The following is a 27,986-nucleotide window of genomic DNA, read 5'->3' on the forward strand; positions in this document are numbered from 1 at the left end:
TGACGGTTAGATCATTAAATTATTAATTGTACAAAAATATACAAAAGGGTGTTAACCCGTGTAAGTAGGTCCCTACCTATTTTGGAATTGATACTTTTATATAGTAAGTATATATATATTTAGATATGAGGAGGGATACATCGTAGTTTTACATCTTTTTTATATTTTTGTATTATTAATATTTTAATAATCCCACCATCATATTTCATATTCTATTCATATAACTCATGCATATCAAATTTGGAGTAAATTAAAATTTTTCGACTATTTTTTTACGTAAGAAACTTTCAACTGTTTAATAAATATTAATATAAACAATATTTTAGATTAATATTATAGATATATCTGATTGATTTGAAAATTTAAATACATCACAAGTATAATTAATTTAATGGTTAAATTATTAAAAATATTAATTATGCAAAAATATGTGAAATAATGCAAAAGTGGAATGTAACCCATTTAGATGAGGTTTAGATATAGATCACTATAATTATTTACATAATTTGCTGAAATTCACAATATTTAATTCCAATTTCCTTGTAATAATTGTCTTAGTAAATGCAAGAAGTTCTTTGGTTTATGAATTTAGGGTTGTTGGTAGAAAATAGCATGTTCGCTAAAGTTTTGTCCATTCTCTTATGTTTCTTCTTATTATAAGGATAATTATAAGTTCATTTTAACCATCCGTAGTATTGTTAGGCTCTAATGCTTTGTATGGAAAGAGGATTACAGCCTAAACGTAAATTTAAATACACTGTAACATATTATCTTATTTAAAATTATTCAAAAAACAAAAGAAAGCTAAAGAAATTACTTGCTGTAATATTGTCAGAACCGCTTTTAATTTCTATTGCATGGTTTTATAGTTTTAACCTATAATTACTTTCCTTTGGCCTGAGTCCCGACCGAGTAAACAGGCAACAGAATTCTGGCGGGAAACTCAGTCAATCAATGGAAGATTAATGGCAGACATCCATTATACTTTAGTAGAACCCTACTGATTCTGCAATTTTCTCATAAATTTCAAAATTCTAACGGTACCCTTTTTTTTTTCTCGAGAAAATATTAAAGAGCAAGACAGAAAAAAGATGGAAGTGAAATAACTCCTCATATTCAATGCACTCAACAACTCTCTGTCTCAAGTGCTGAAATTGAATTCTAAGCAGGCAACTACCCGGTCCCATTGGAGACTCATAACCGGTAACCTTTGCCTTATTTATTTCATATTCTTTTTCTCTTTTTTACAAACTTAAAAAATCCCATATTTCAAATCTCAGTATTAAAGTTTCCTCTGAATTCAATCACTGCAAACATTTGTACCTCCATTTGATGTAACTATAACTCTCAAGCCTTGCCCTTTTTGTCACAACAATCATATATATTTGTCGGGTTTTATTTATTTTTCTCACGTTTGAACTTATTCTGTCAATAATATAATGGTAAACCATTGATATATTATATAGTGTTAAAGAATGTGAAAGATTAGAATAGTGTGTAGAGTTGATGAAACAAGGGAAATGGATGGTTTCCATTTAGGCCAGGAAGAAGCAGCTGCAGTTGCTACAAGAGAAAAGAGAGAAAATGAAGATTGTTCTTGGTCATCATCATATCCACGTGTTCAGGCTCAACATAGGCGTTCGAAGAGGTCACACTTCTTCACTTTACTAGTTTCCTATGCTGGCAATCCAGCTTCTTGGGTTTATTTTTCTTTGTACTTGGATGGTGCTTGCATCCTTTCTTCCTCAAAATTTCTTTTCTAATGTGGTATTTTATGAGGTTAGGCTCTTGACATGCTTTTAACTTGATCAGAAAGTGAAAGATTTGGGACCTAATAAAGTGAAAATGGTGCATCATCATGACAGTTTACTTGTTTTTCTTACAGTGCCTCAGACAGAGATTTGGATGTTTCAAGAGATGGAGTTCTGCAGCCCGAGGAGAAACAACAGGAGGAATTACATGTGAGAATAATTCGTAAAAATGCCAAGAAAGTCTTCTCTGTTTTTATGTTATCACTATCTGTTTTTTCGAATATGAACATTGCAGGCATCTGCATTATCTACTAGGGCTTATAGGACTCCAGGTCCTTGTCTTGACCGGTCTGCTTATAGAAACAAAAATCCTTCGTTGAACCAGCGAGCCTCTTTGGAGAAAGATGTAAGCCTTGAAATTAGATAACTTCCTTTGATTAGAATGTTGGTTCTGCAAATACTGGATGTTCACTTTTAAACACGATTCTCACAACTTTCCTTCACATAGATGACAGAAAAGAAGCATCTTCACCACTGACAGCCACAGTAAATTACCATGATGTTATGTTATTGTGAATTTGTATTCATATATTGAGTTAGACACTCACTTTCTGTAAAATTTCTTCGGTGAAGATGAACCGTTTTAGTTCCACTTCAGTTGGACAATAGATGGGCAAAGACTCTTTATTCTATACATGAGTCCTTAATTTGCACAGAAAATAATGGCATCACTGGTTTTGCTAAAGCTGAATGGCTGTATTATGAATTATGAACTCTTTTGCTGCATTTTCAGCAATATCATTAACCATGGTTTTCCCCTTTTACAGATTGAACTGCTGCAATTACGTTTGCAACAAGAAAAATCTATGCGAATTATGCTTGAGAGAGAAATGGGGCGGGCTTCAAGCACTTTATCTCCAGGACACAGGCATTTTGCTGCACAGGTAACATTACGACTTAGAAATATGTGAATTCTTAGCAGTTAGAACTGTTTGAAAAATGTATACGAGACCTTGGTCTACTCTAGGTTTCATTCTCTACAAGACAGAAGTTACTATTCAGCATGTAGATTTCATAGAGTTGCCTGCATATATTAACATGTTTTACATATTTCTGATCTGTATGAGTTATGTAGAGGGCACTGTGCTTGAATGTATACTTAACAACTACAATACTGAACTGATTAATTTCAGACAAAAGAATTGATAACTGAGATCGAGTTACTTGAGGAAGAGGTTGCAAACCGTGAGCAACATGTACTCTCCCTCTATAGGAGCATTTTTGACCATTGTGTTAGTCGGCCCCCTTCTGGGCAAAGCTCGGGCAAGGCTTCTCCAGCTCGTACAAAACATACATCAAGGAAACACCCGAGTATTATTTCAAGTGCATTTTGTTCATCAAAAAAGTTTCCTCTGAGGCCTTTGCAAGCTCTAGTTTCCACTAATGACTCAGGGAAAAGAACCTCTAGAAGTATTGATGCTTCACAGTTCTGTGGAAAAAGTGACATTCTATTTGACATGTCTTGTTCATACCCAATTAAGGTAAGAAATGTTTACACCCATATGAATACTAGGTTGGCCTGTCATATAATGCCATGCATGTTTTCCTTTGTACTTTCTTATCCTCACTTAACTTTCGGGTTCAGGAGAAGGTTCAGGGGATGGAGAAAAACTCAGTTCTGCGAACCCTGAAAGAACAACTTTACCAATGTCCAAGCAAGTTGTCTGAGGAGATGGTCAAGTGTATGGCAGCAGTATACTGCTGGCTTCGTAGTGCAACATCTCTGAATTCCGAGAAAAACCGATCACCTTTATTGTCAAGGTCATCAACTGATGTTGTGCTACCTAGACGCAGCTCTGGAGAGGACCAGGATTTGTCTTGCACATCCAATATTGAGATATCTTGGATATCAACGGATAAGAGCCAATTTTCTCGTGCATCTATTGCCATTAGCAACTACAGGTTGGTTTATTACAGATCCACAGTTACATGCATAACTATGTAAGTAAAGACTAATTAGATAAAGATACAGAAACTTTGGAGGAAAAGCTTCCTTAAGCTCTATCAGTTTAAGAGAAACTTCTTTAAAGCTGACATAATTTGTGCATCATTTCTTCAATTTCAGAGCTCTAGTAGAACAGCTAGAAAAGGTGACAGTAAGCCAGATGGAATATAGTGCTCAGATTGCATTCTGGATCAATGTGTACAATGCCCTTATTATGCATGTAAGCTTATATTTAGTTAACAACTCATTGGTTTTGTCTTTGTTTTTATACACTATTATTAACTCTCTTCTTTGCCTTTTATTGCAGGCATATTTAGCATATGGAATTCCCCACAGTTCTTTGAGACGGCTAGCCTTGTTCCACAAGGTAGTCCTTTTCATTATCTAACCCAAAACATATTCTGGACAACTTTTAAGATCAGGCTTTCAAAAAACACATAATGTTGATATTTGTTGGTGGAGCCAATGCATCTCAGTATCCTTTTATTTTGATCTAGTCGTTATTAGATCGATATAACTGAGGTTTTTTTACTGTATAGTGCAGGCTGCATACAGCATTGGTGGCCATATCATAAGTGCAAATGCCATAGAGCAATCAATATTTTGCTTTTGCACACCTCGAATCGGACGGGTATTACTTTTCACATCTGAGCGTGCTTATATAGAAATGGGTTAACATTTCAGAAGGTTGCAACATCAACAATATGTGTTGATATCTGATTATGATTTGTTGAATAACAGTGGCTAGAGACCATCCTCTCTACTGCTTTAAGGAAAAAATCTGGTGAAGAAAGGCTATTTATCAGTTCAAAACTCGGTCTTCCATATCCTCAACCACTTGCCTGCTTTGCTCTTTGTACTGGTGCATTTTCTGATCCTGTGGTAACTTCTACTTCTCTTTTACATGGTAAATGCAGTATGAAACTTTGAAAAGATAATCGAACCATCATTTACTTGGTTTTGACGACAAATATTTGGAGGATAAACAAATCTGTATTCTGAATTAGTTTTGACAACAAAATTTCTACCACGTCTTAACTTGTTCTTTTTTATAATAGCTAAAAGTTTACACTGCATCAAATGTTAAAGAAGAGCTGGAAGTTGCAAAAAGAGAGTTTCTTCAAGCAAATGTAGTTGTGAAGAAGTCAAAGAAAGTATTTCTACCAAGAGTATTGGAAAGGTTTGCAAAAGAAGCCTCTATCAGTTCAGATGATATCCTGAATTGGGTTACTGAAAATGTTGACAAGAAGCTCCACAATTCGATACAGAAATGTATTGACGGTAAATCGAAGAAGAAATCATCGCAGGTTATTGACTGGTTGCCTTATAATTCAAGTTTCAGGTATATTTTATCAAAGGACTTAACAGAGAAACCATGGTGGGTATGAGTTTGACCGGTTGCCAGACATTTAAACAGGTTTCTCAACATCGTGTAAGCATTGTAACACGGATTGTGGCCGGAGGTGAGGTGTCCGGTCATCTTTACTTGTAATCACGTAACCATTTCATTGTATATCTTAATCTTTGTTAGATTTGTAAAATAAATCTGAAATAAAACTTAATAAACTAGGATCTATCATGTTAAATCATCAAGAATAAATCAAAAACTAAATACGTACCTTGAATCCATGAATTACTTAAAATTTACAGATTTTGGGATTTGATCTTCCAAATTAACATACAAGAAAATTCAGACAATATTTAGTGAAGGATGAGATATTAGAAAATATATGTTGTATAATTTGGACCATAACCCTAATATTTATAACCTTGCCATATTAATTCTAATTCCTAATTAGCCCATCATTAAATAGAATTTGATTAGAGCTTAATTACTAGAGTATTACACATAATATGTACCTATACTTTATTTAATAATTAAAGCCAAATAAAACTTTAACCAAATTAGTTATATATGTGATGTCTATATTTTCCAACAAACTTTACCCGTATAACGTATTCTTAATCAATGTAAAGTTCACCAAAAGTAGTGCTGAGTTTAGGCTTAGCCAGGAGTTATGGCATTTTTGTTATTGTGAGACAGGCATTGAATGATGTTTTCAGATTGACTGCAAATTCTTAGTTAGTACATAGTGCAATAGTCTTCACCTATGTTTTCCAAACTTTCAAAAACTTTCAAGTTTTCCCCACTTTTAACTGTATAAACCATTAAAAAAAACACTTAACAAAAAGGATTGCTGGTATTCTTCTTAAAAGCAGTGTAAAGACTCAAGATAGCACTAAATGTCAGTTCAAAGGCAAATAATTTCATTCAAGCAACTTGTTTAGGCTTTGCATGTTTTCCATGATTTTCCTCTTCCGAGATTCCCAGTTTTGTCCGGAGAGCAACTCTGCAGTTGCACATGACATGGAAACAATATTATTTTTAATTCAAACTGAATTTGATAGAACTTATAAAGTTGGATTATTCTATCTTTTTACTCTTTTCCATGGCTTCAACTTCCAAATTCTAGCAACATTATTGGGCAAAAAGAAAGTAAAAACTAAAAATCTAAAGAAGCATCACCCAAGATTCTCTGTTTCAACTTTGACTGATAAAAGCAATTGCCAGGTTATCACAAGATGGATGATAACTGTTCCGACAGAGATGCTTCAATATCCCAATGTTACATTGGATTCAGAATCAAATTATATTAAATCTCTAAATATTTCAACTCAACATAGTAATTTTGATGGATAACTCTAATAATCTAACTCAACATAGTAATTTTGATGGATAACTCTAATAATCTAACTTAAGATTTAAATTATCTAAATTTGGTGTATCCAAATATAATTATATATTTGTTTTTTATTCTTTTATACCACGTGAATATCAATACTTTTGTCAATTTGGTCTCTAAATTTTATTTTTACTCCACATTAATCCTTTACCTCGACAATTTTTCTCCATTTTGGTTCATGTTTATGTCATGTCATCGCCTAGATTTTTTATAAAAAACTTATAAAATTTTAAGTAATAATATGACATAACAACAAAATGTCACGTCATTACATAAATCAAAATTAAAAAAACTTATCCAATTTTAAGACTAATATGAAAAATAAAATCTAATTTTTTAAAAATTTAAAATTTAAATATTACTTTATCCTTTTGGAAAACAACCATAGAAACTTTAAGATGAGAACACTTTTTTATGTACTAGTAAAGTTACTAGTATTTAAGGCGCAAATAAAGGTAGACTGCTAAGTACACTCTACACATTGTATTGAAGAAACCCAATTTTTCCTTGAATTCGAATTAATGATTCGTTATCTTATTTAACAAACCATACAAATATTATATTGCTGATTTAAATTCTAATTTCCTTGCCAAATGATGGATTTTCTTTAAGTGTTACAACTTTAAAATCACTCAATTAAAAATTTTATTGAATGTAATTAGAGGTGTGTATAGGCCGAGCTCAACTAAAAAATTTAGGCCCGTTTGTTAGGCTCGGGCCCGACCCGAAAAATGGGCTTAAAATTTTACCCTAGTCAGACCTGGATAAAAATGTTAAAACCCGGGCTTGATTCAGCCCGCCCATATTAATTTTTATATAATTTTAATATATATATAATACATCAAAAATACTAATAACATCAAAATAAATATTTCCCAACAAATTGAAAATAGATTTTAAAAAATATGTATACTTAAATAACACTAAGATAGATGCAACTTAATAAGCAAATGTCTCTAAAATCATAATAAAATTAACAAATGTCTTTAAAATAATAACAAAATTAACAATAAAATAAGTTTTATACAATATCCAAACAATAACAACAAAATAATAGCAAAGTAGGGAGAAAACAATAAGAAAATAATATTAAAAAATAAAAAAATAGATTTTTTTATCCTTTAGTGAATTCGGGCCGGCTCGGGCCAAAAATGTCTTACCTGAAGTCCGACCTATTTTTTAAACGAGTCTTATTTTTTTGTCCAAGCCCATTTTTCGGGCCTATATTTTTGCCCAAACCCTTTCACATTTTAGGAGAGCCTTCGGGCCGGACCGGGTGGCTTGACCCATGAATAGGTCTAGTAATATAACTACCTTAATAAAAATATTTTTAATCTAATGATCAGACTTTTTTTTTGTTCTCTTTTGATTTGAGGACTTGTTTCATTACATGACATATAATTTAAATTTAGGTCTTAAATCGATACTTATTTCTTACATGTTCAATAAATATATAATGTCGATTTACATCGATATCATTTGATTAAATTTTATGTAAAATAATAAAATTTTAAATCACGTTCAAATAATTGACAAAAAAATCACATTCAAATACATATGTGAAATGTCTATTGTAACTCGATTACTATCTCTTTCTAGCAAGGCATTTATCCAAAAATACCCACATTAGATCATATAAATCTTCTTCACTAACGAGATCCCCTCCAAATGTCTTTTTACACTCGAAACTCTACTAAAATGAAATAATATCACAAATGGTTTCTCATAAATTTATAAAAAATTCAAGATAAATTAGAAAAAAAATAAATTAATAAATTAAAGGTCATATTTACTTCTAGTTCAAACCAAATTCTTGGCTTCAAACCTAACAATATAGTTTTAAAATGAAAAAAAAAACAATTGAAAGTAACTATCATGAAAATTTGATAAAACATGAGGACTATTTATAGTAATTTTCTATTTTGCATTTGAGCCTAAAATAATATATACACGAAGACGGCACCTGGAGTCGTCAAAGTTGGGTGCTCCAAGTGCCCATTTCAACTATTACGTTAATTAAATTTTTTTATATAAAAAACCTAAAAATATTAATTAGTTATGAAAATAGATTGGAGAAAGAATTACATATAAAAATAATCTGTTTGTTACAGTATCTATTGATATCGTTTGACTAATCAATGGCACCACTATTTTATCTTTTAATTATGATCCAATCATCAATGTTTTGAAAAAAAAAATTTAGTGGTGTTGACTAACACAATAATGGCATTGTATTAAATTAAAATTATATAATCTAAAAAAAGATGCCGCGGTAGAACCAAATTAAATAGTTTTCAACTTTTAATCTATTTATATGTTAAGTTTATCATCTTTTAAAATTATATTCAAATAGTCCTTAAAAAATATAATAATAACAAAAATTGTTATTTAAATTAGCCAAATGCGTCCCTAAAAAAATTTCCTCAAATTTTATTTAAATTTAAACATAACATATTTTCTTAAAATTCAAAAGCTTCAAGTACGCTCAAAATCATTTTATTACTATAACTTATGTATGAATGTTTGCAGTCTATTGAATTGAGTGGGCATTTTTGACTAACAAGTATCAACAAAAGTCAAATAGATATAGTATAGGTTTCAGAAAATCATTTAAAATTTATATGAATATATATGTGAAAATTACGAGATTTAACTGATTAAAATGTGTTTAAAAATAATTAGAAAATTTTAAATAATGCAATAAATAATAAAATTTACAATTTAAGATAAAACTTTGATTTAGTGATAAAATTAGTTTTATCAAACCATGTGTCATAATATGCAAATTATAAATAAGGACATTTTTGTATTATTTAGACTAAAATATTCTAGAATAAGATGACTTATTTTAAATACATAAAACCATTTTCATATTTTTTTTAATTGAGTTGATAAAATATGAAAATTTTTTTAACCGAGTTGTAAAATACGAAATATTTTTTAATCAAATTAATATCTTGTTGACTCATAATACAAACTTAATTAGAAATTTAAATAATAGTATAAATAATAAACGTTAAGTGTATTTAATGTAGATTTTCCTAAATTGTTTATCACTATTCAATTACATCCTTATGTTCCAAAAAGAAAAGAAAAAGTATTTAATTACATCCCAACTGATCGGTCGTTTACTTTTTGGCAACATCTGCAATTGTTGGACTGATCAATCTCATCGAACAGTCCAAAACTACTTGGGAACAAGATCAAGAAAATTTCGGACCGTTGATATAAAATAGTAGATATATAATACGTCTCTAACCAACCGTCCTCCACCACGTGATCTTCACTAGATATGAGCGACTTCGGATTTTCCATTTCATTTTTTTCTATTTTAAGAAATAAAGAAATAAAAAGTTACCATCTTCACCGTAATCAAAATTACGGGTCACAGTTACCATCTTCACCGTCCATTTTCACACTCGATGCATCAAATCGCACCGCCAGGAACTCGTCTGTCGCAAGAGAAAACGGAGGGGGGACTGTATCGTTAACATTATCAGAGTTGCTTTATCAGCATTTGAAACAAGCCACGTGTGATATTCCGAAATATTGCGGGTCCACATGATGATGTTTGGAGTTGAGTGAACCCTCATTTTTATCATTTCCGTTTACGAGAAAACGAGACCCAAACAAGTCTCTACGTATTGTTATTATTACACATCAGAAAAAAAAATCTTCCCCTTTCGCTTCTTCTTCTCTTTTCTTTCACTGACTTCTTTTTTACTTCGATTCACCGGAACCCTATCTCGATCCACCGGAAAATTCAAGAGTCCGGTTAGTAGCATATACTAATAAACTGTTCAATTAAGTTACTCTTCCGTTAGCTTAGGCTTGACTCGAGCACTTTATGTTTTCCTTTTTCTTCTTGTTTTCTATCTTTTGGTTTTCTCTTGCTAGTAGTTTAGTTCCTTCTTGCTTTTTGCTATCATGTTATGGTTAAACTGTTGTTTGTTTTGAATTGGAGTTTTTTTTTCTGGTGCAGTAGATGACCGTACGACTAGGGAAGAGTTGAGGTACGGCTTGGGATTTCATCACCGAATGGAGGGAGGTAGCGTATCTAGACTTACTTGCTCTGGTAACTGTTCATATTCCTACTTGGTTTTTAAATAAACAATCTTTTAGGGTTTTTCGTTTTTAATTAGAGCTTGAAAATAGTTATCTTTTTAACCTGGCAAATTTAGTGTTAGTCAAAGTTTAGAGTTTTTTTTTTCTGCTTAAATAGATTGGAACTAAGGTTTTCTGGATGCTTTTCAAGGTTGTCTGTAGCTCGGTCAATTATATTGAACCGGTTTCTTCTCTTTTAATATTATGTTCTAATCGTTAATGTATCTGAGCTAGAGCTTTTGTTTAATCCAATTCGCAGTTGACTAGTTAGTGGTTTGAGCTAGGGTTTTGTTGAAAGTTGGTGGTATTGATATCTGAGTGCAATGAACTGTTAAGTTCAGGAAGAAAGATAGGTGGGTTTATAATTGCTGCAATGGAGTTTTAAAACTCCAGAGGTGGGTTTATAATTGCTGCCTTTCCATTTACTAAATACCTTAATCTGGTACTTTAGTTTGCCTCCTTATATTGGAGAGTGAGACTTGGCAATTATGTATACTTGCTTGTAAGAGTTCAATGAAATCCTTTTTTTCTTAATTCTGATGGCGAAACAGACCTGGTCGTTGAGATATTTCAGTTTTTTAACATTTGTAAACTCAAATTGATTTATGTTTGAATTTTCACATTAAATTTGCATGTTGACTTCTATTTTTTTGCTTCTGCAACTTGTAAAGCTGAATCCTCCAAGCTTTATATGCCAATGAATGAAATTCTATGCGCAGTTGCCAAGATTCCCTCTACTAAATATTTCTGGGAGAAAACATGCTCATTTTATAAAAAAAACAACCCTATAGGATTAAGGTGTTGGCATGTTCTAGGTTTATATTAACCTTTTATTGGGGCCTGGGTAGTGAATCATGGAGGTGCATAAGTTTTATTTTCCCTTATGTTTATGTAATTTTAGTTCAATAGTTAATCTTAGTGTGTTTGTTTTTTTACTCTTTTCTCTTTTTTTTGGCGTGATATGAAGTTGTAATTGTTAAATTTTGCATTTATTGTGCATATTTACTGCAATTTTATAGTTTATCAGATTCTATACCAGGAAACATAAAAGATTTTGTACCCATTGTTTACGCAATTTTACTCTTGTTGCATGAGCAGTTGGCATCTTTTCTGTGCTTCCATTGGTTAATGAATCTAGTTGAACTTAATGTTCATTAAACTGTAATTTAGCATTCAGCGCTATAGGAAGTACTTAGCTGGGTAATGTGGGTTGTTCTTTTGGAGAAAGTATCTAAATTTTATTTGTTTCCTATGCAATGCGCACTGGACCAGGATACTCTTAAAACTCTGATTCCTCACCACTTTATCTGTGTAGTATTTGAACTGCAATTCAACAGCCCATTTTCTTCATTAAATGTTTTCCTGTTGTAGGGATACACTCATGGATAATGATGAAAATGATTCCCAAAGCCACAATTGTCATTTAGCTGGTGAAGGGAACAATAAATTTCCTCCTGTTTTACGCCCTTATGCTCTCCCAAGATTTGATTTTGATGATAACCTTCATGGGCATTTAAGATTTGATAGTTTGGTTGAAACTGAAGTTTTTCTCGGCATTGAAAGTAGTGAAGATAATCAGTGGATTGAAGATTTTTCTCGTGGGGGTACTGGGATTGCATTTAGTTCAAGTGCAGCTGAATCTTGTTCAATTTCTAGGTGCAACAATGTCTGGTCTGAGGCAGCCTCCTCAGAATCTGTTGAAATGCTATTAAAGTCTGTAGGACAGGACGAAACTATTCCTGTTCAGACTATTAGTAAGAATTCAGATGCCTGTGATGAACTGGGCTGCATAATAAATCAGATGGAGCCTACTTTGAAACATGGAGATAGTGGTCTTCCTAAAGTAGGGGATGACTTACAGCCTGCATTACAGTCAGGAGAGTGTCCAGGTAAACTTCCTGGGTTGAAAGATGATATAGGAGGAGATCATCTGCTGGTTGAAGATGTTTCTCAAACGCATGAATTTGGCACATCTGTTGATAGCACATTGGACGATCTAAATACTAGAAATACTGATTTGCCTGTGACTAAGAGAGATGATTCTAAAGAGCATACTGTTAACGAAAGTCTAGTGGAAGCTTCTGTTGATCAATCTGTGGATGACAGGGAGCAGGAAGATAAATGTACTGGTTCACAAGTCGATGCTGTGATTCACTCCGTGCAGAACGCTTATGCAAGTAATGCTTTGATAGATAGTCAAGATACCACACATTTAAAACATGATCTCATTGATGAAAATGTGGACGGTTCAGCAAATCAAAATGTTGACTTGAGCCAAGAAGTTCAAACTGATGGTCAGAACGTGAGTGAGAATGCAGTTGCAAGTGTTACCTTGCTTGCACAGAAGAATTCAGCCTTGGATATGCATTCTAAGGAAGAACGACATGCTATTGGAAACATTACGACTGCCGGTGAGCCTGTTGATAGGATATCGAAAGGGAATTCTAACTTCCATATGGTGGAAGGGTGCAGTGAGGGCTTGAGGGTAGAAAGTCCTTTGCGGACTACCATTTCCGAAGACATTGTCTTGTCTGAAAGAAAATTACATGACATATCACCAATGCCTTTTGTTGGTGATACTGACCTTAAGGAACATGGAAGTGAAGTCAGCAATATGGATACTAGAAATCCTATGAGTCTAGAGTCAAATATGGATTCAACGGTGCAGATAGCATGTGATACTCTTGAGAAGAAGGATTCGTTAGACAGTGATGGCCACCCTGATATGAAAATCTTGAGCAGCAAGTCTGAGAAATCTTTGGTAGTGGATGATAATGGTTCTAAGGGTGAAGGTGAAGGTTCCCACAATACTTTGGGAACAGAACCTATGAAAGAATGTGAAGAAAGTATAGTCGTTGAACATAGTGATGATTATAAATCTGATCAGACTGTTTCAACTGCTGCAAATCAGAACACCAAATTGTCTTCTGATTCTAGTAACACAGATTGTGGGGAAGGTGGATCTGTGCCTGTAATAAAGGGAGTTGACTTCTCATCCTCCGGTACAGGTCGCACGGCAGATGAGTTAGCTTCGATTTTACAATCTGATGTTGCCATTAGTGGCAAGTCAAGTATGTATATATTGAAGCATTATGTCTGATAATTGAGCTTTCCATTCTTCCATTTTGTCATCTTTTATACATCCTGCATCATTTGCTAAATTGGTGTTCCTGTGTTACAGTGGAATGTGTTCTTTCGCCCTCTGGTAAGGATCTTCCTGCTGCTACTGCTGTTTTGTCTGATCAAAACAAGGTTCAAGTGTCATCTGCAGAAACAAGTTTCTCAATCATGAATACTTCTGGAATGACATCGGAAAAGGGTGCACCTTGTGAGACTAGTGGACAGTCCTCTTGTAGTAAAGTTGATCAGTCCTTGTCAATGGAGGGTACTTCTATTGATGAGGGCCAACATGGAGACCAGGCAATTCATGGACTGTCAGTGGAGGTTGTAAGGGATAAGCATGTATCATCTATCATCCCTGATTCAACAGTGAGAGGAACTGATGGTGCTGAAGCTCAAGTTATTTCTAAAACGGGTTCTTCAGAAGCTGCAGGTGACCTTTTATGATTAGTAGGGTTTCTTGGTTTACCTGGTATGGTGCACTTGTTTTACTGTTGTCTGTACCTTGTCATTATGGTGGTTTTCCTTGACACGTAGTTCTCTCTTAATATATAGTTTTCTGATGATGACTTGTTGGTAATTATTTTTCCAATGATGATTTGTTGGTTATGACCTACTGTTGTTTTTATTAAGCATATCCTTGCCTTTCTGTCACTGGAATCTCCATAAGATTAATGTCTGACAACAAAAAGTTCCCCTCAGGTGCTGTATCAATGCAACAAAATAACCAGACATCGACAAGTTCATTGCCTTCAACTTCAAAGGAACCTACCTGTGATTCTGGCCAAAATCATCCCGAAGATAGTGACCCCAAATTAGTTACAAAAGAGAAGAACAGTGATCATGTTGCTAAGCATCATGTTGATGGTGAGTTTATTTTATCATTTAATTTTGAAGTAATTAGATAATTTAAGCCTGTCATGGTAGAATTCCTGGTTTACTCTTCTCAGTCTTGTTCTTTAGATCTGTTATCTGTCGTTTTGGTGGTTGGTTTGTTTTCCTCTTTCTTTTTTGCACCCCTCCACCTCTCCAATGTTCTCTCGAGATGCATCTTCTTTTGTTCGTATCTTCTGCTTTTGAAGTTATATCCTGTTTAAGGGTTTTCTATGAACTATCTACTTGTTTCTATAAATGTACACTCTACAAATTAAATACATGCTTAGCCTCTTTCATGGCTCTATTTTCTTTTGAGACCATTTAATTAGCTTTCACTTTCTCCCACTTTATCTAATGTTATTCATCTGATGGATTATTTTGATGTTGCAGGCGGTCATGTAAAGACTGATAACAGCTCCTTTCCTTCTGCACCTTCATCTGAATCTCAAACTAAGATTCACATGATGGGAAGTGGAAGTAGTAGTGCTGATCTTGACAATCCTTCATGTGGCTCTCCTATTGTCATTAGAACATCTGAGCAGTTCCCAAGTAAAATTGGAAATGATGGTTTGAAAGGATCTGAGGGTCGGAGTGCTTCAATTTCTGGGGTCATTAATGGGGAAGAGAACAAAGACCAGTCTATTTTTGAGGATATGAAAGGAAATTATGCATCTCCTGGAGACAGAACTTTCACCTTTGAGGTACCTCCATTGGCAGATTTGTCTGGAAAAGAAGCTGGCAAGAATTGGCAACTTTTTTCTACCATGCAACATGACACAATATCCTCGGTAAAATTTGTTTCCATAAGTGATATTCTTTTGTTATGTGGACCTTTCTTTTCTCTTATGTTTTCCTGATTCTCATTTCAAGTTGAATTTTTAAAAGTTTCTTCTGATGCTAGTATTTTTTTTTTGTTATTTATCCTGGTTATGCTCACTCTATCTTGCACATGCTCTCAACAACAAGAAGGTCGAGGGAACACTATCAACTGCTAGCTTAAGCAAAGTGGGTACCAAGGCTGCTCAGGAGGTGAGTCATGCAAATCTTCAGGCATCCAAGAGTGAGAATGTACGTGGTCGCTCCAAAGGGACGTCTGAGGGTAGTGGCTCCAAAGGGACCTCTGAGCGTAGAGCAAGGCGAGTAGGTGGTAAGAGCACGGGAAAGGAAGCTGCTAAAAAGGGAATTGCTGCAAAAGAAATGACTCCCGCAAGTCGATCAAAAAGAAGTGGTAGAACAAGTAATACATCACTCAGTTCAGCTGGAATTGGCCAGCTCATTCAATCCAATGAGGTGAAGCACTCTGGACATATGGAAGGGGCAACCACGAAACCATTTGGTGTTCTTTCTACTTCAGTATCTAGCCTGCCAGACTTGAATGCCTCAGCTTCTTCATCTGCAGTTTTCCACCAGCCTTTTACCGATTTGCAACAAGTTCAGTTACGTGCTCAGATATTTGTATATGGAGCTCTGATGTAAGTCGTTTATCTTTTCTTTTTTTCATTTATATACATGCAGCAACATGTTTTGGCATTATAAGATTGATCAATACATGGAATATGTGTTGAGATTGTTATTACATGTGCTTTGATATCATTGTCAAATCTAATTGTCTAGGGTATTTTCTTTTCTCTTTAGGATCTTTGATCATTTAAGCATATCTATCTGATTTTTTTGAATATTGTTGCTTCAGTCAAGGAACAGCACCTGATGAGGCTTATATGATATCAGCATTTGGGGGACTTGGTTAGGTTTTCTCATCTCTAACTATGTTACTCTGTGGTGCTTTATACAGATTTACTGACCCCTTTTTTTTTTAAATATCAAATTCATGCAGATGGTGGAAGAACCATGTGGGAGAATGCATGGCGAGCATGTATAGACAGGGTACATTCTCAAAAATCTCATCTTGTTAGCCCTGAAACTCCGATGCAGACGCCTTTAGGTATCTATCTTGGCTTGTTGAATTTTTCTTCTGATTCTTCTGTCTATTAACCTAATTGAGATGCTCAGGTGCCAAAACTTCTGATCAGTCAGTCAAACGAAATGCACTTCAGAATAAGGTTACATCCTCACCTGTTAGTCGGTCCACCAGCAAGGGTACTCCAACGACAATTGTAAACTCAATGGTTCCCCTTTCATCACCACTTTGGAGTATTTCTGCGCCTTCCTGTGATGCTCTTCAATCTACTGGCATTCCGAGAAGTGCAGTTATGGATTATCAGCAGGCACTTTCTCCATTGCGTCCTCCACCTATAAGGAATTTTGTTGGACATAATGCTCCTTGGATGTCCCAGTCCCCTTTCCGTGTACCCTGGGTTCCACAGACTTCTTCTTTTGATGCTCGTTTTCCTGTGCTTCCTATCACAGAAGCAGTTAATTTGACCCCTGCAAGAGAAGCCTTTGTGCCTCATTCTTCTGCGATGAAGCAGGCGTCCACAGTTCCTATGGTCCAGAGTGGCAGTCCTGCTAATGTTTTTGCTGGGACTCCCCTGCTTGACACAAAAAAGGCAACAGCAACACGTGGTCAACATTCTGCTGATCCAAAGCCCAGAAAGAGAAAAAAGTCTACAGTTTCTGAGGACCCTGGGCAGATTAAACCGCATTCTCAATCAGAGTCCGTTTCAGCTACTGTTGTGACTAGTAATGTGTCTACACCAGCCGCTATTACAACCCTTGCCACTGTTGTTTCCAAGTCATCCACTGACAAATTCGTTACATCTGTCCCTGTTGACCATCTTGAAAAGGGTGAACAGGATTCAGATCAGAGGGTTGCTCTGTCTGAAGAGACCTTTGGTAAACTCCAGGAGGCTCAAAAGCAGGCGGAAGATGCTTCTACTCTTGCCGCAGCTGCTGTTCATCACAGTCAAGAAATATGGAATCAGTTGGGCAAGCACAAAAATTCTGGTTTGGAACCAGATTTTGAAACAGAATTGACTTCCGCTGCTTTGGCAATAGCAGCAGCTGCTTCTGTTGCAAAGGCTGCAGCTGCAGCTGCCAAGGTTGCCTCAAATGCTGCATTACAAGCAAAATTGATGGCTGATGAAGCATTGGTTTCAAGTGGCTACAAAAATTCTGTTCCAACTAATGCAAGTGCTTCTGATAATGTCAAGAAGCTTGGCAAGGCTACTCCTGCATCCATCTTAAGGGGTGAAAACGCTACTACTAGTTCAAATTCCATCATAATTGCTGCAAGGGAAGCTGCTAGGAGGAGGGTAGAAGCTGCATCAGCTGCCTCAAAGCGAGCTGAAAACATGGATGCCATTGTTAAAGCTGCGGAGCTGGCAGCGGAAGCTGTATCACAGGCTGGGAAGATTGTTGCTATGGGTGAGCCGTTCCCATTGACTGAATTGGTTGAAGCTGGTCCTGAGGCATACTGGAAAGTACCCCAAGCATCTCCTGAGCCAAATGGTTCCATCAGAGAGCACATAGACAGTGGTCGTGTGGAAGGTCCTACTTCATCTGCTGGGCATCCAAAAGAGGTTCAAGTAGAAAAGAGGGAAAAGCAAAGTGTTGAATATGGAATGTCACCAACTCTTAGAGAGATAGCTAGAGAGTCTCTAGAGGATCATTCTAGATTAACAGGTGGCATTTTGGGTCCTACTGCAGCAAGCAGAAAGGATAAAAAGGGACCAAAAGCCCACAAAGCTTCAGAAATTGCCAAAACTAAAGGAGTCACTTCTGAATCCGAAATTGGGTTTGGACTGCCTTCCGTGATCACTCAGAGTGAACATGGGAAAGCAGGGGAAACTTCAAAAAATAACAATTTAAGGGAGGGTTCCCATGTTGAGGTTTGTAACTTTTTAGTCAAATCTAAGTTGAGCTTTTGATCTTTAGCTGATTACTCCATTAAGTTCTGAAGTTGTATTTGATGGAAATATGTGGTGTAGTGGTATTTGAATTTTAAAATAGTTTTGAATGCAGTCCTAATTACTTCTGGGAAATGTTGTTGTTGACATGTCATTTTTATTCTCTTACAACTTTACCATTTCTTTTTCTCTAGGTACTGAGAGATGGAGATGGCTTAAAAGTAGCATGGTTCCCAGCTGATATTCTGGATTTAAAAGATGGCAAAGCTTATGTGTGTTACAACGAGCTTCGATCAGAGGGTGAGCTATGTGCATGTTTCATGTTGAACCAACTAAATGGTGATTGCTAGGAAAGAAGATCTGTCAGACAATCATTGTTCTTAATTTTTATGCAACTCCTTGATGTGTATCCAATTTCACTTTCTCTTTTGGGATTCTTGCATGATTATCTCTATTCTGAATCAGGAATTTGCTTGTGTGATGTTTGCTTCTGTTGTGGAAAGAAATTAATGATTAAATGCACGAGGGTATCTTACTTCTCTAATGTACTCACTATGTACCTTGTACATTGTGATTTTTGGTTTCTTATGTAAAAAGTGCTTTCTTGGTAGTGAAAATTAGACATTATGTCTCATACACTTGTATTGAGTGTGCCTTATTAACCAACCTGTTTTGATTTCTCATCTTACAGATGGTGATAAGCTAAAGGAATGGGTGGAACTTGAAGGTGAAGGGGAAAGAGCACCCAGGATACGTACTGCTCGGCCTGTTACAGCCATGCCATTTGAAGGAACGAGGAAGAGATGCAGGGCAGCTATGGGTGACTATAATTGGGCTCCTGGGGATAGGGTTGATTCATGGATGCAGGATAGGTATGCATGTACTATTTGCAATATCTTCTTTCTTTTCATCGGATACCAATGGTAATGTTGAAGGTAATTAAGGCACTAATATATATATATACATATATATGCATCTATGAGGAAATAGTGTAGGAGAATTTGTCAATATTTGCTATCCAACTTGAACACGAGCTATTTGTTGGATTTCCCTAAAGCAGTATTGCAAGATGAATTTGTAAGCATATATTAACTCTCACTAACTGTTCTAGAAGCAATAGTGGAAAGGATGTATAAATATTGTCTTGTAAACACTGAGATAAATTAAATCTATCACATAGGTTGTGCTTATCTTGTGGACAAGTCAATAAAACAACTTAGCAACAATCCAGTGTTTATGAAACCAATATTTGTCTTAAGGTGGAGTCCTAAATTTATTCATTTTTTAATCTGATAAGTTATCATTTTTAACTTTTGAACAAACTGATGTTCAGCGAAGGTCTTAACTTAAAATCGTACAAGATTGCATTTTAAGCCTTTTTTTTTGCGGATGGCTTTGGAGCACTTTATGAGTGTATCTCCTTTTCATCCTGTATTTTCTTGTTGTATTTAGAGAGAAAGAGAATCTCAATTGCATGAACCCAACATTAGTGTCAAGAAATGAACCACTGTTTGAAACTATGTTTGTTATTTACCTTTCAGCTGGTGGGAGGGGGTTGTCACTGAGAAGAGCCAGACGGATGAAACATCATTTACTGTTCACTTTCCTGGTATGCGCGTATTTACAACACTTTTAAACAAATTTGGTTGTAATGTGCTTAGTATTAAAGTCAATGTGGCTTGTTCTTTGAGAAATAATTAAGGATTTTTCATTATATTTATTAAAGCTCGAGGTGAAACATCTGTTGTCAAAGCATGGCTTCTTCGTCCTTCTCTGATTTGGAAGAATGGTAGTTGGGTTGAAGGGTCCAGTTTTAAGGATACTAATGGCTCTTCCCACGAGGTGATATGTTAGCTTGTATTTGTGATTGATGTTTTCTCTGGTGATACTTTAATTGCTTCTTTATACTAAGTAATTGATCTGTTTTTCAGGGTGATACCCCTCAGGAAAAGCGACCTAGGATAGGCGGTCCTGTTGTAGAGGCCAGAGGGGAAGATAAGCTCTCAAAAAGTTTAGACCGTAAGGAATCTTGGAAACCTGGTGACATGAGATTGCTGGATTTATCTGACAACGAAAAAATATTTAATATTGGTAGAAGCACCAGAGATGAGAATAAGCCTGATTCACTCAAAATGGTACGTACTGGTTTAAAGAAGGAAGGTACTGGTTTAAAGAAGGAAGGATCAAGAGTTATTTTTGGTGTTCCGAAGCCAGGAAAGAAGAGAAAGTTTATGGAAGTAAGCAAACATTATGTTGCAGATCAGAGTGGTAAGACTCATGAAACAAGTGATTCAGTTAAGTTTACAAAATATTTGATGCCTCAAGGATCTGAGCCCCGTGAAACGAAAAATAAAATTGAACCAAAGGATAAACGAGCAGCTGTATATAGGCCTAAAGTTCTCAAGTCTGGAAAACCACCTAGTGTTTCTAGTAGAACTATTCCTAAGAAGGACAGCTTATCAAATACTCTGGTTTCTGAACCCGGTGATTCTGCAGCTGCAGATGTAAGCCATGCTGAGAATATATCAGGAAAGCATAACATCATGGAGTTTAGATCATTTTCAAGTACTGATGGAGCAGCAAAAGGCCCGGTCTTATTTTCTTCTGTGGCTTTCTCATCAGATGCTCCCCCAAAGAAAAATTCAGCATCAAATGCTAAATCTGAACGGGTTAGCAAACCGAAACTTGGACCAGCTTCTGGGAAGTTGGCCAAAATTGAGGAGGAAAAAGGTTCCAATGACAATTCAATCAAAACAGTATCTGAAGTTGAACCTCGGAGATCTAATCGGAAGATTCAACCAACATCAAGAGTAAGTAAACCGATAAGGTCGTTTCTTCTTTGATAAGTTGAGATATTACGAAAATAATTCTTATACTATTGCAGTGTTGTATTTGTGGAAAATTAATTAAAAGACTTGTTTGCTTGTCCGTTATGTGCCACTGTAAACCTTGAGTAATTCTATGCTAAATTCTTTGCTTGATAAAGAAAGGGGTGAAGGAAAACTTGTTATTATCACTAGCAGCAAACACAGTGTTGTCTTTGTCCCTTATATTTTGATTTGATCAGCTTATGGATCTTGTTTGTTGTCTACAGCTCTTGGAAGGCCTACAAAGCTCATTGATCATCTCAAAAATTCCTTCTGTTTCGCACGACAGAAGTCACAAAAGTCAAAATAGGAGTAGTAGAGGTGAACCTTAAATTTCGTGGTATTCGTGAAGTAATGTTGCTGTTTTTCTTTCCCTTGTTGGTTGCCGAACCGAACATGTTGCTGTGCATGTAGCATAACTGTGGTTTAACTCTTTTAACAGGAAATAACCAAGGGTGAGAGGGAGGTAGATTGTTTTGCAACTTCTGAATCCAGTGTCAACAACCGGTGTAGCTTTGTGTAAATTAAGATTAGAGAGAAAAGCTAGGAAAGAAAATGGCTTCTTGGGCATTTGCGATGTAGCTGTATAACTGATTTTTTAGGTTTCGGTTAACAATTATAATTATAACCTTATCTTTCTTGGTCATGCCTTTCTCTCTAGGTTGTTGTATATGGAACTCTTTCCATGTAGTTTGGCTTGACGTTTTGCAGAGCAGCATTGCCAACTGATCAATCCTTTGTTATTCCAGCGCTTCCGAAAGTTAATTTTCGGGTTGATGTTTCTTTTTGTTTGTTGCTATTCCGAAGGTGCAAAACAAATGAGAAAAGTAAGTTTATTTGAATACACTTCAGTACACAGATTCTAGCCTCAACGATCACTCTGCCAAAGCATTATATCTTTAATCATGATAATATTGGAGAATTAAGAGAATGATGAACTCATACAAAGGCCAAAGAATTAGTCAAGTATTCATTATCATACTTTTACAAGTATCCAAGTTTGAGTCTTAGTTGGCTTGCTAAAAGGTACACACACACGAAAAGAGAGTAAAAGAGACGTATAGTTATGCAAGTATATATCTGATACAATCAATAATGAATTAATATAATGAAATAAGAAAACGATACAAAATGATAAAATGCTTCTAATATCTTTCGGTCACGAAGCAAAGGATTACAAGGAAATCATTGAGCAGGCACCTAATTGGCTTTTAAAAGCTACAAAGTAGATCTAACAACTGACATGATAAATAAATAAACAAACAAGTGAAGTAGCTAAAACAAGTTCAGGCGAAAGGGACTAGTACGGGCATGTCTGCAAATGGCGGTTGCTGGATCCTTTTGGCTGCCATGGTAGCTTATCTGTCCACTTCCTGTTGATTCCAGTGCTTATGATAAGATGCTATTTATAGGTTAAAATTATTTTTGTCTCTCTCTATGTATTTCTAATAGAGAAAGCGACGTGCATTATGCAACGTTTTTCGCTCTGAACTGAGATCGTTTGATAGTATTATTATATGTCACGGTAAGCAGTCGGATAATTTGGCTGAGACCAGAGTACGCGCCATGAGCCATCTTAGTATATAAAGTTAGCGAGCAAGAGACGAATATTTTTAAATGCCCCAAGTTGGCTTATGTTCAAGGCATGAAAAAGAACTGCAAAAAAAAAATAGGTCCACAATCAACGAGTATTGGTGAATGAATTTGATCATTAACACTAGAATCGATATAGCCCACCTAGCACAGCAAGCTCAGCCATCGTACTTTCATCATAACAGTTTACTAGCTACAATACCTATTTTAGTGTTTTACCTAACCAAAACTTATCATATATATATAAATCAAAAGTTGCATTTTCGTAAAATCTTCCCTTTCTCTGTACAAATTTGTTTTTTCTTCATGGATTCAAACAGAAATGAGAAGAAACAAAAGAAGCTTCCCTTACCGAGCTTTCGGCTCAAACATCAAGTTCTATCAAGTTTTCTGCAGGCTTAACAAGAGATGACATTTAAGTCGGCAGGGCAGATGCATCACTAGGTTAGATGGATCTTTGTCAATCAATAGAAAAAAACTCCTGTTCTGGTCATTAAATCAGCCTGTAGCATTAGCGTCTTCCTTTCCCCTTAGGCTTCATTCTCCTTGGCTCCCAAAGCTGGCTCTTCTTCCTTGCTTCTCTCCCTCAATCCTTGATTTCCTTGTTCTGACCGAGGATCTCCCCTTTTGTTGTCTACAACATCACTTAGTGGCCTCTCACAGATACAAGAATATGGATATTCATGAAATTCACCACGTCCAGGTCTCATCTCATCTGGCTCTCCCATGAATCCTTTTTGAAATGCCTTCACCTTTCTGGCGAAGGTATCCCAATCCATCTCATCCCTTTCCATCATCAAAGGACCAAACCTCTTCGCATTTGGTCTTATAGTCCTCTTGTGCCCCATGTACCTCCTTCAAATCCCAGTAAGCAATCATGAATAGTTAAGTAAAGTCCAGCGAGGATCATCACTACGCTAAATATGTAATAAATGCTGAAGATGTAAATGCAAAGAAATAAAAAAGGAAAGCACATATGGAGCCTATACTAAGCAATTTGATACCTGCACATCATACAAAATTAAGTTAAGTGAATTTAGTTTTAAAAATTTTAGATCATATGTAACTTTTAACATCAAATCTAACACATATGGCCACCAAAGAATTTCATTTTTTTTATTATGATTTCGATCCCCATACCTATGTTACAGGTATGCAAATTAACACATGGTCATGTTAAGAGCATTACTCTTGCTCATAGTTGACGTCATTCAAGCCTGGTTTAAATTTCATGTCTTCATTAAATTAACTCAACAGTTCAGTTTCTAGATTAACTTAAAAGTTAGCACTATATGGAAGATATGCGGCTGTAGCAGTTGATACAAGAAATAACTGGACTTCTCACCTTCGACCTGCAAGAATCTTGGCCATATTTCCATTATTATTGGTGACGAAAACATCACTTTCATCACAAACAATGTAGTCAATGGCAGCAAGGCGAGAAGAGAATGGAAGAAAAGGTTTTAGGTCTTCATTAGCAAGCATCTCTTTCGTATAAAAGTTGGGAAAGAGATCTCTTAGTGGTCGAAGCGTCTCTTCTCCACCATATATTTCTCCAGATGCAACATAGATGTACGAGTCATTTGCAAAACCAAGTGCCCTCAGCATCAATCCTACTTCATGAGGAGTAAGTGGACATCTACCTCGCCTCCTCTTTTCATCAGCATCTACATCCTGCAACAATACAAGGATGAGTGCAACTTTACTAGATTCCAGGATGCAAAAGAAAAGAAAAAGCATTAGTACTCATTCTAAAAACATTGTCTTATGCTGTATATTAAAGAAGGAACTGATTAAGGAGTCAAAAAAGATGATATCTCACTGTCAATGTTTCCCATCTCTTTCGTATCTCTCCAAGCTCATTCCTCTCCTTGTCACCGCCACCAAAGTAACAACCAGAAAATGCAAGCATATCCGGTTCAAATCTGTAATTAAAAGAGTTTGACTCATACAAGGAAAATAGGTCTTCACAGAGTTCAAAATCATACTTCAGAATGTTTCTCCATGCATATGCATATGAGCCAAAGTGCCATTATTGAATACACACACTCAGATTTGAAGTGCTGGAGCCGTTGATGCAGAAAGTAGTTGTTGGATGCAAAGTCAAAAACACAATGGTTAAACAAACTCACTGAAGTTATATGCATTTCCAAAATTTTGAGGATTTGGCACTTAAGTGAAAGGCATTCTATACTGTCACTAGATTATCTGGTTTGAAGTCATAGAGATAACCACATGAAAGTAAAGGGACTTCAAAATAAGTGTAATCGTGCTCATTCCAAAGTGTGATGAGTTATTTTGCAGATATTCCCATGGATTACTGACAAAACCCAATTTCAGGAGGCACATCTCATCTGGTTACAATGTCAAAGTTTCTTTCGCTATGCACATAAATTAAAAAGCTAAATTCTATCTTTCTAGAATTCAGAACAAACCTCAAATGGACTGCAATAAAACGGTTTGCCATTGCACGCATTCTCGTTACAAGTTTCTGCCCAAGTTCTTGAATAGGTTTTGTAAATCTTAAAGCATGATAATTAGCCCGGCAACGCAACTTTTGTAGCTCATCGTCGATGTTGTTGGCCAGTCTGTAATCAAACTTTGTCAGTTGTAGGACCTACAAAATTTTCAGAGTGTTAAACTTAAAAGCTGCAGGCCCACATGAAAACCAAAATATACTAGAAAATGTCTAATAAGAATATTCTACTAGCATGGTGCTTGGATTGGAGAGATACAAATAAGAAAAAGAACACTCTTTCCCTTTGAACCGCAAAGACAGGAGAGAGAGGGAAAAGGGAATTGAAGCTAACAACTTTTTGTTTGATCTCTTATTGACTCAAAGATACAAGTAGTCTTGACAATTGGAATTAAGTACATTTAATTTTTACAAAAGGTACACAACTTATGGATTTATATAGACAATTGAGAAAGCAAACTAGAAACAGAAAGTTCAATCATAACCAAAATAGCGTTAGTGAGTAGTATCTGAAAGTGATCTTACAGATCTTCTTTGAAGTATTGGCAGAACTTGATCTAGATAATATTCTGGAGGGGATTTCCTCGGGACACGCATTGTGTAAGGAGGTTTATCCATTGATCGCATGAATTTATCAGGAACTCTTCTGACAATAGTAACATCTTTTGCAAGGTAAGAAATGAACCAGTTGACATCGAAAATGTTAGCAAAGTCACTGCATGTCAGGCAAAAAAAACACTTAACAAGGTAAATGAAGTGAAAGGAAGATGTCACTTTTGCACAAATTCTAATAAGCTGGTTCAACTTACCTATCATCCTTCCAATACGAACGATGATCCAATTCAGGTATGACTAAGGTTGCATTCAGAATCCGTGCAACAACTACAGCATCTGATATCTGCATGCAAAAAGCAAATTATTATTTATAAAGAAATAAATTCGGTAGGATTCCCAAGTCTTAGATGCACATCAAAACTAAATTAGTTCGAGTCAACTAAAGCAAAACTTATTGGTTCAATATACATAAAGCAGGAGCAACGGCACTCAGCAGATACTCATAGATAAGTTACATTTTCCATTGGTGCAATTACAAGATCTTCCATTAGGATATTACCAAAAAAATATAACATAATGTACGTTTCGACTTACTCCTGTTCTCTGTTGATTCAATCCTCCACTTGCTGCAATAAGCAAATAACCATTTGATGATCGCGCACGTATAGCAACTGGCATAAATGAAGAATCAGCGAACTTGAGAGACTGGTTTGGTGAAACTTAAATAAATAAATGAAAAAAGTGGAGAATGTACTATTTTCTAAATGGTAAAACAGATGATACAGGACATGAAGTATTTAGAACCACTTTACTAAAAACTTATGCTTAAAAAATAAAGCATTAGCAAACTGCTTGGAACGAGTTCATTCCATCTGATTCAATTACTGGGAGAAATCATAGATAATCTAGTTTTAACCTACATCTAAAGCAACAACTTTGTATGAATTGATGATATGTTATGAATTAAATACTGGAAACGAGCATTGAATTACAGCTAAAAAAACATATTTTATGATCAGAGTAAGAAATCCTGTTAAGATTGAAATTTCCTTAATGATCCAGTTTCTAAAACCAAAATGCATTTGAAATTAATAAATACAAGAACGTACGAGGAAAATTACGACTTCTTTTGCTGCATCCATAGAAGTATTTTGCATAATCAGATTGCCATATATCAATCGGTCCTTTATTAATTCCCTCCTACAGCATTTGCAACAAAATCAGCGTCATAAAATATGTCCAAAAAATAAACTTCAAATTTTTAAATACATAAATGAAACTGAAGTTTCCTATTTTTTTTCCCTACCAATTTGAAATAGGATCTTCGTTTCATAAGTCGCTGGGAGTACCACTCGAGATCAGATGCCACATGTCCGGTGAAGAGCGAGATCATGCCTAAGCAGAAAAGCATCAAGCCGCAGATGAGCGACCATGAGATCGGCTTCCTCGGCTGCGCCGCAGACGATCGCCACTTACAACACTCATGCTTGTGGCTTAAAAGGCTGCCGCCTGGATGCTGTAACAGCGCCAGTTTGTCCGACATCACGCTAAACTCCACGCCTTAGCTACGCCCATCACGGACTCAACAACAACAAAAGCAACCGCCGCGACTCCCCCTTTAACTTCATCACTTATTTACGCCAAATGCCACTCCCAATGATTTTACCACCATCAAAAGAGTACAAAACCGACGGAAGGTATAACTGTAAAAATTGCGAATGCAGAAGCTAAAATTCAAAGAATAATTAGGGCTTTTCTTCTTCCTTTCTAGCGATCCACACTCTCAAAGCTTTCTGAAACGCGGCAGACTTTGGATGTTCCCTTTTTTTTGTTCACACAAGAAAAAAAAAGTAAAGATTGAAGAGAGAGAAAGGTTAAGCTTTTGTTTTAAATATTAAAAGGAATAAATTATTATAAAAAATGCAAAATTGAAGATTAAGATTTTAGAGACAGAGGAGAGCTGCTTGGCTTCACTTCACTCCATTGTATAGGAATGATTGATAACAACGGTTTTATATGCTAATAATTGTGATATCTCTGTTTATGCCTTTATGGAAAAATATTGGTGAAGAAGATGGTCAATTCTGTA

General features: G+C 35.5%; 3 protein-coding genes across 12 annotated transcripts; 2 read left to right on the top strand and 1 right to left on the bottom strand.

Moving 5' to 3' along the window:
* Window positions 1-1,278: 1,278 nt before the first annotated feature.
* Window positions 1,279-5,385, top strand: LOC107929340 (uncharacterized). Of its 3 annotated transcripts, none has more exons than XM_041098582.1 (11): window positions 1,279-1,648; window positions 1,886-1,961; window positions 2,047-2,157; window positions 2,579-2,695; window positions 2,945-3,292; window positions 3,397-3,713; window positions 3,877-3,976; window positions 4,064-4,123; window positions 4,301-4,387; window positions 4,498-4,663; window positions 4,815-5,385. In XM_041098582.1, exons 1-11 carry the CDS (start codon window positions 1,521-1,523, stop codon window positions 4,841-4,843), a joined length of 1,539 nt encoding a protein of 512 aa, XP_040954516.1. In that variant the 5' UTR covers window positions 1,279-1,520; the 3' UTR covers window positions 4,844-5,385. The 3 variants fall into 3 exon arrangements, with proteins under 3 accessions (XP_040954516.1, XP_040954517.1, XP_016716227.2); XM_041098583.1 differs by having other exon boundaries at window positions 1,280-1,648; window positions 4,498-4,618; XM_016860738.2 differs by having other exon boundaries at window positions 1,282-1,648; window positions 4,498-4,638.
* Window positions 5,386-10,111: 4,726 nt separating this feature from the next.
* Window positions 10,112-22,006, top strand: LOC107929365 (uncharacterized). 7 transcript variants are annotated; one of them, XM_016860761.2, is made up of 17 exons: window positions 10,112-10,274; window positions 10,483-10,575; window positions 11,976-13,675; window positions 13,786-14,157; window positions 14,427-14,591; window positions 14,991-15,388; window positions 15,567-16,072; window positions 16,291-16,343; window positions 16,435-16,542; window positions 16,611-18,388; window positions 18,601-18,706; window positions 19,098-19,278; window positions 19,948-20,015; window positions 20,133-20,248; window positions 20,338-21,216; window positions 21,501-21,594; window positions 21,716-22,006. In XM_016860761.2, the coding sequence occupies exons 3-17, from the start codon at window positions 11,986-11,988 to the stop codon at window positions 21,730-21,732; spliced, it is 6,531 nt and encodes a 2,176-aa protein (XP_016716250.2). In that variant the 5' UTR covers window positions 10,112-10,274; window positions 10,483-10,575; window positions 11,976-11,985; the 3' UTR covers window positions 21,733-22,006. The 7 variants fall into 7 exon arrangements, with proteins under 7 accessions (XP_016716250.2, XP_016716254.2, XP_016716252.2 ...); XM_016860765.2 differs by having other exon boundaries at window positions 15,570-16,072; XM_016860763.2 differs by having other exon boundaries at window positions 10,115-10,274; window positions 10,483-10,548.
* A 348-nt stretch (window positions 22,007-22,354) lies between these two features.
* Window positions 22,355-27,973, bottom strand: LOC107929367 (O-fucosyltransferase 29). 2 transcript variants are annotated; one of them, XR_001692785.2, is made up of 10 exons: window positions 27,204-27,973; window positions 27,007-27,097; window positions 26,492-26,568; window positions 26,152-26,240; window positions 25,868-26,057; window positions 25,302-25,483; window positions 24,689-24,791; window positions 24,212-24,540; window positions 23,219-23,721; window positions 22,355-22,929 (listed from the first exon to the last, which is right to left on the bottom strand). XR_001692785.2 is itself a non-coding variant. In XM_016860766.2 (9 exons), the coding sequence occupies exons 1-9, from the start codon at window positions 27,438-27,440 to the stop codon at window positions 23,397-23,399; spliced, it is 1,623 nt and encodes a 540-aa protein (XP_016716255.1). In that variant the 5' UTR covers window positions 27,441-27,973; the 3' UTR covers window positions 23,087-23,396. The 2 variants fall into 2 exon arrangements, 1 of the variants encoding a protein (XP_016716255.1); XM_016860766.2 differs by lacking the exon at window positions 22,355-22,929 and having other exon boundaries at window positions 23,087-23,721.
* Between the last annotated feature and the right edge of the window lie 13 nt (window positions 27,974-27,986).

The sequence above is a fragment of the Gossypium hirsutum genome, chromosome D08 (genome assembly GCF_007990345.1).
Source record: "Gossypium hirsutum isolate 1008001.06 chromosome D08, Gossypium_hirsutum_v2.1, whole genome shotgun sequence".
In the NCBI taxonomy this organism is placed as follows: Eukaryota; Viridiplantae; Streptophyta; class Magnoliopsida; order Malvales; family Malvaceae; genus Gossypium; species Gossypium hirsutum.

Bases quoted from the DNA above. Each gene is read 5' to 3' on its own strand.
- LOC107929340 (XM_016860738.2), top strand. From the start codon at position 1,521: ATGGATGGTTTCCATTTAGGCCAGGAAGAAGCAGCTGCAGTTGCTACA. The intron at 2,158-2,578 runs GTAAGCCTTGAA...CCCCTTTTACAG, and splicing joins GAGCCTCTTTGGAGAAAGAT to ATTGAACTGCTGCAATTACG. The intron at 4,124-4,300 runs GTAGTCCTTTTC...TGTATAGTGCAG, and splicing joins GGCTAGCCTTGTTCCACAAG to GCTGCATACAGCATTGGTGG.
- LOC107929365 (XM_016860761.2), top strand. From the start codon at position 11,986: ATGGATAATGATGAAAATGATTCCCAAAGCCACAATTGTCATTTAGCT. The intron at 14,158-14,426 runs GTGACCTTTTAT...AGTTCCCCTCAG, and splicing joins GGGTTCTTCAGAAGCTGCAG to GTGCTGTATCAATGCAACAA. The intron at 21,217-21,500 runs GTAAGTAAACCG...TGTTGTCTACAG, and splicing joins AGATTCAACCAACATCAAGA to CTCTTGGAAGGCCTACAAAG.
- LOC107929367 (XM_016860766.2), bottom strand. From the start codon at position 27,440: ATGTCGGACAAACTGGCGCTGTTACAGCATCCAGGCGGCAGCCTTTTA. The intron at 24,541-24,688 runs GTGAGATATCAT...GTATTGTTGCAG, and splicing joins AGAGATGGGAAACATTGACA to GATGTAGATGCTGATGAAAA. The intron at 23,722-24,211 runs GTGAGAAGTCCA...TGGGATTTGAAG, and splicing joins AAGATTCTTGCAGGTCGAAG to GAGGTACATGGGGCACAAGA.